Here is a 6,000-nt window from a genome sequence, read left to right on the forward strand (position 1 = left end):
AACTCGGCTAGCATCTGTGCAGAGAAACAGAATTAACTTCAATGACCTCTCAACAAAACTGTAGGGAAGTAGAAATGTAAGGGTTTTTAAGTCAGTGAAGGTGTTGGGGGTGGAAGGAATTACTATAGGTGGTGTATAAACGATGCCTATTAATGTGAGTGATCCTTTATTATTGTTTTATCTTCATCTATATGAATCCTACATTGCCATTTTACTTAAATTCACTAAGTAATTCTGCACGATAAAAAACATATCCCTAAACCAATTCTAATTGTTAAAGTGCATTATAGAATAAACAGACAAACTAAGAAGCAAGTAATACGCTCTTGATTCTTTGCCAAATTAATCCGTCACCCGCCCAGTTATAGAATAAAGAAAATTACAGTACAGGAACAGGCCCTTTGGCCCTGCACCAACATGCCGCCTGTCACAACTAAAACCCCCTATCCTTCTGGGGACTGTATCCCTCTATTCCCATCCTATTCATATATTTACAAAGATGCCCGTTAAAAGTCACTATAGTATATGCTTCCACCACCTCCGCCGGCAGCTAGTTCCAGGCACCCACCACCCACTGTGTAAAAAACTTGCCTCATACAACATTTTATTTTATTGTGGAAAGATGAAAATAAAGTCAGAGAGAGAACTATACCTTTAAGGGGAAGCTAGATAGTTATTTAGAGGGCAAGGTGATTTACATAAATGTTATTGTCATCACATAAAATCTATATAAATCACTTACCCTCGAAATAATGATCTAGCTTCCCTTTAAAGTGATATAAGGAAAGTAAAAGGAGGCGAGGCTTGAATGGAGTGTAAATACCAGTAATAGAATAATTTGGTTGAATGTAAATACCAGCATAGACTAATTGGTCTGAGCATAAATACCGATATAGACTAACTGATCAGGGCATATATACCAGTATAGACTAACTGGGCTGAATGTAAATATCAATATAGACTAATTGGACCGGGCATATATACTAGTCTCGACTCATTGGGCTAGGCATAAATACCAGTATGGATTAATTGGGCTGAACATAAATACAGTAGAGACTAATTGGGCTGAACATACATACCAGTATAGACTAAGTGGGCTGAATGACCTCTTTCTGTGTGGCATGCCCTATGCAAAACAATCAGCTATTAATATCTATAATTTAAGAGGTACAATTCTTACCATACCAACTTCATTTGTCACCCCTTCTCCATATCGAATATTTGAACAGGCCATCTATAACAGAATCAATGTCCACAGAGATCGTTAGCCTTGCAAGTGAAATTCAATTCATTTTCTATCATTTTTCCCACATTATTAATGATGAAATGATTAAGTTCTAAAAGACCATGACTCATTAAATGAAATTTTTGTACCTCAAAAGCATAGTCTGTTGTTCTGGTTGTACCAGGTTCTGGAGCTGGAACATAAACCCAACATTGAAAAGCATTCACAACTTCCTAACACCACATGGCCGAGAAAATGGGAAGCTCAAAATTTCAAACAATTTGACATGACTGCAAAACATGTTTCTACAACACAGTTTTTAACACAAACTGATGGTTGCACGTGCAGATAAAATTAGACCAAAAATGCTTCCTGGATACGCTCAGCAACTAATAACTGCTGTGGAGAGATTAACAAATTTTAAATCCCAGTGTTATCCTAAACAAGGTGGAAACTTGATCATTTATGGAGTATTTTCTACAGAAAAAATGAGTTGAATGGCCTCCTTTGGACTGTAACAATTTGGTGATTTTTAAAAAAAAATCAAGCTCCTTAGTCCCAGCAGCAGAAAGTAATCATTAATGCCCAGAAGTTATTTGTGTTACAATACCTTGAAAATTGTAAAATCTGAAGTTGAAATCAAATTTTATATTCTGAGATTTGTGACGCTTACATCTTTGAGGCTGGTCAAGGTCACGTTCCTCTACCATAGAAAGTATGACACTGACCGATAAAAGACCTATAATTACCAAGACCAAAGATTAAACTCAGCTTGGAGTTAATCAGAAACACACACAAAAATGTGTGTAATTATTTACCTTGGTAAATATGTATCCAGCCATTTATTACAGCATTATATTCTTGAATTAATTAACAGATCACAAGGTGACTGCCAGTGATTTAACTGCTGTTTTGAGCCAACAGCTGAAATTACGTTTTAAATAGAATTATTTATCCCTAACCTGTGTCGCCTTCTACAGCATTGAACAATGTTCTCATAACAGAGGATTACCTTGTGAGTAACCGTGAGAATGAGCAGGGCACCGACATCTAGGCAAAAAATAAAGGATAAAGGTGTTCAAATGGTACCATTTCTTTCTAAGTATAAAAGGATTACAAAGATAGCTGTGGTTAATAATCATAGTTAAATCATCATATTGCAATTACATGTGTCAAAGACTGTTTAAAATTTGATTTACTCTGCATGGACCAGGAAATACAAGCTGTGTTATTTCCTGATTTCAGGAATCCAGCTCCATCACCTCTGGCCACAGCTGTCTTGTTTTCATCTCCTGGAGACATAGATAAGCAGGATTCAGATTGTCTGAGTCCCAAGACAGCACTGGGGAGCCAGTGCTGAGGCAGGCCCTCAGACCTCTGTGTATGAAACACAGGCAAAGCTGTCCATGTTATTCTGATGCCCTGGACCCTCACTAAAACTAAATCAAGAAATGCCTCTCTGTCCTGTTGGATTAGCTTTATATTGGCAAAATGTTTTTCCTGAATATATTTTATGAATTCTGCACACCCTGTACATCTTTTATGATGATTTTATTCAAGATAATATGAAAGTTGTTGAAGTGCCCAAAGTATACTCTCAACAATTTGCCAACATATTTGCTTTCCTGTCTCCTTTTGCCTCTTTGGGGGTCTACAGCATACTCCAAGCTGGTTTCTTTTTGTCCTATATTCAACCCACCTGGCCTCATTTTTGATCTTTCGGGCATATCATCAGTTTTATTTATTCGTTCATGGGATGACGGCGTCACTGGCCAGGCCACCATTTATTGCCCATTCTGGAGGGCAGTTAACAGTCAACCACATTAATGTGGGTCTGGAGTCACGTGTAGGTCAGACCAGGAATTGATTGCAGTTTCCTTATCTGAAGGACATTAGTGAACCACATGGGTTTTTCCCAACAATCGACAATGATGTATGTCATCATCACAGTCTTAGTTCCAGACTTCTTTTAAAAATCGAATTCAAAATTCCACCATGGCAGGATTTGAACCCAGGTCTCTGGATTAGTAGTCCCCATTTAGAAATAGCAATGCTCTAGTGATGGCAGTGTTCACTGTAACTCCCTGGATACTGATATTTCCACACACAAGAAGGCCTGGAAATAATCAGATTTGGGTTGATAGGTATCAAGGAATATTCATGCTGCACAAGTGCCAGGCAATGACCGCTTCCAACATGAAAGAGCCAAACCATGACATTCAATGCCATTTTCATTGTTGAATGTCCACTCTATTGACATGCTGGGGATTACCACTGACTGGAAAGTGAACTGGACCAGCCACATATTTACTGTGAATACACAGCAGGACAGATGCTGGGAATTCTATGGCTAATAACTCACCTCCCAACTCCCCAAAGTCTGTCCTCCATCTACAAGGAACAAGTCAGGAGTGTGACAGAAATCCAAGATAGCGGCGGACTAGATCACTTCAGTCAGAGCTTGTCTGCTCCGTCTGTTTCTTTCTCATTTCTTTCTCTTTCTTTCCTCTTTCCTTCCTCTCTGGGTGTTTCTTTTCTTCACTCCTGGCCTAAGCTGGGACCCGGCAAGGCATCCTCTCGGCCTGGCCCAGCCTGTGACTGTCCCTCGGCCCGGCCCAGCCTGTGACTGTCCCTCGGCCCGGCCCAGCTTGTGGCTGTCCCTCGGCCCGGCCCAGCTTGTGGCTGTCCCTCGGCCCGGCGTGGTGGTGTCTCAGGCCCAGTGTCTTGGCGTGTGAATGGGTCCTGCCTGGGCATGTTCTGGAGCCAGCAGGGGGAGATCGGGAGGTGGCAGCTTCAGCAGCAGCGATGACACTGTGGCCCAATGAGGGAAGAAGGAGCAGGGAGGGAGGTCCCCAGTGTCTATGACGGTGGCATTGAGAACTGGTAGCTAATGTCTCCCAGATAGCAAGCTAAACAGAGAACGCATCAAAGACTGTTGAACTCTTCTTTTTCTAGTTTACGTTAAGAAGGACTTTAATGTTAACCAATACCTTGTTTGTTTATTTTTCTAATTATTCTATTAAGGTAATGCTTAACTTTTTATCTTTGTTTCTCTTACCACTTTGTACTTAGGTTTTGTGCCTAAGGGCCTTTCTACCTAAGATGGTTTCATGTGTGGCAACATTATACACTTTTCTCTGTACTCTTATACTTGAGTACATGACAATAAAATCAATATCGAAAAAAAACCTTCCCCCCATTTGCCTGGGTGAGTGCAGCTCTAACAACAGGCCAGTTTGATAACACACAAGAGAAAGCAGTCTCCTGCATCCTAGGCATCATCATCAACATTCACTCCCTCCATCAGCAGAACAGATAGCAGCAGCATGTACTATCTACAAGATGGCACTGCAATGAGACACCCTCTGAACTCTAGAATAACAAGGACAGAAGATACATGGGAACACGACGATCCACAAATCTCTCAAGTCACACACCAACCTGATTTGGAACAATAAACCAGTTCCTTCAGTTGGGCTAGGTCCTATATCTGTAATACTCTTCCTCACTGCACTGAGAGCACACCTGCTAATGGTTCAGGAAGCGGCAGCTCATTGCCAAGTGCTGGAGGGCAGTAAGGGATTGGCAAGAAATGAAACTTCTGCCAACACCCGATACATCCCATGGATAAATACCGTGAAATTGTAAAATCCTACTCCAACCTGTTTGTGACATTTCACTAATGGCATTTCAATTGCTAATTATAAGCTTTCATTCACGGTTTAAAATTGCTGTTTTTAGGGGTTTTTTGGGTACGATAATTCACCGTTGAATTTGACAGCCAGAAAGCACGCTGGGTTCACTGATGTACAGAATAAATCAGGCCCGGAGTGAGAGAGTAACAGAGGTGTTGCAGCTATTTAATAAGGATTTCCAGCAAACGATGCAAGTGTGGATCATGATGAGTGACTGCAGTCACAGGGAATATTGCTGGAGAACATTGCCAAGCCGGCGGCGTCCTTGAGCACCGACAGATATAATTTGCTGGCCTTGTTGCTAGCCAGCACCGGCTAAGGGCTCGGTCTGTTCCGAACTGATTCCGAATTCAGTGGCGCCCCTGTTCCATAGAGACCGACTGACACTCAAGACACTGATCGGCCAACAGGCTCAATGCTATTGGCAAATGCATCTAAACAACGGAAAGATCGGCTGCACTGACATTCTACTAAAGAGAAACTGTTATTTCCTTTTGATTTGCTCACTTACGACGCCCGTTGCAGCTGCTTCAACAACTGGGTAACTCTGTCTCGACCTGCCATGTCTCTCAGACAGTGGAGAACTCTGGGATGGGAACACTAAATTTCCCACAAAATAGACATTTCCTCATTCCTGTTGTTGCGTTTCTTTTTTAAGTCCAGCAACGTTTATTGGTATCCAGAAAAGCGCAGAACAAACCAAAAGCACAGAATTTTAAAGCAGGAGCCCACTCGACTTAAATAAAACAAACAGCAGCTGATGCGGGAGATCTGAAACAAACACAAACTGAAATTGCTGGTCAAACTCAACAGGCCCGGCAGCGTCTGTACAAAGTAAACCTTTCCAGTTCTTGAGTACTGCTTCTCTCTCCACGGATGCTGTCAGACCTCCCGAGTTCCTCCAGCAATTTCTGTTTTTGTTTGCCTCGACCGCACCACTTGGCTTGGCTATATCAGGCACTTTGAGAGGTTTTCACATTTTCGTGCACTTCTTTGCATTTTAGTTTTAACGATTAATCGAAAAATTTTAAAGACATTAAAAAATTGCAATGGTTTTTCTGAGAATATGTTCTATTGCTT

The 6,000-nt window shown here is 41.3% G+C and overlaps 1 protein-coding gene across 4 annotated transcripts in view; it reads right to left on the minus strand.

Moving 5' to 3' along the window:
- adhfe1 (alcohol dehydrogenase iron containing 1) overlaps positions 1–5,488 on the minus strand; it is a 47,535-nt gene extending 42,047 nt beyond the window's left edge. For 2 of the 4 annotated variants that reach the window (XR_007247440.2, XM_048529912.2), the window contains exons 1-4: positions 5,432–5,485; positions 2,238–2,275; positions 1,375–1,418; positions 1,181–1,234 (exon numbers count right to left, since the gene is read on the minus strand). Coding sequence is in view for 3 of the 4 variants with exons in the window: in XM_048529912.2 (XP_048385869.1) it covers positions 1,181–1,234; positions 1,375–1,418; positions 2,238–2,275; positions 5,432–5,484 (189 nt within the window). In the remaining variant the exon portion in view is untranslated. Of the gene's footprint in view, positions 1–1,180; positions 1,235–1,374; positions 1,419–1,835; positions 1,952–2,237; positions 2,276–5,431 lie in introns of those variants that run through there. The other 2 variants (XM_048529914.2, XM_048529913.2) reach the window with 2 other exon arrangements.
- Between the last annotated feature and the right edge of the window lie 512 nt (positions 5,489–6,000).

The sequence above is a fragment of the Stegostoma tigrinum genome, chromosome 5, assembly GCF_030684315.1.
Source record: "Stegostoma tigrinum isolate sSteTig4 chromosome 5, sSteTig4.hap1, whole genome shotgun sequence".
NCBI classification, from domain to species: Eukaryota; Metazoa; Chordata; class Chondrichthyes; order Orectolobiformes; family Stegostomatidae; genus Stegostoma; species Stegostoma tigrinum.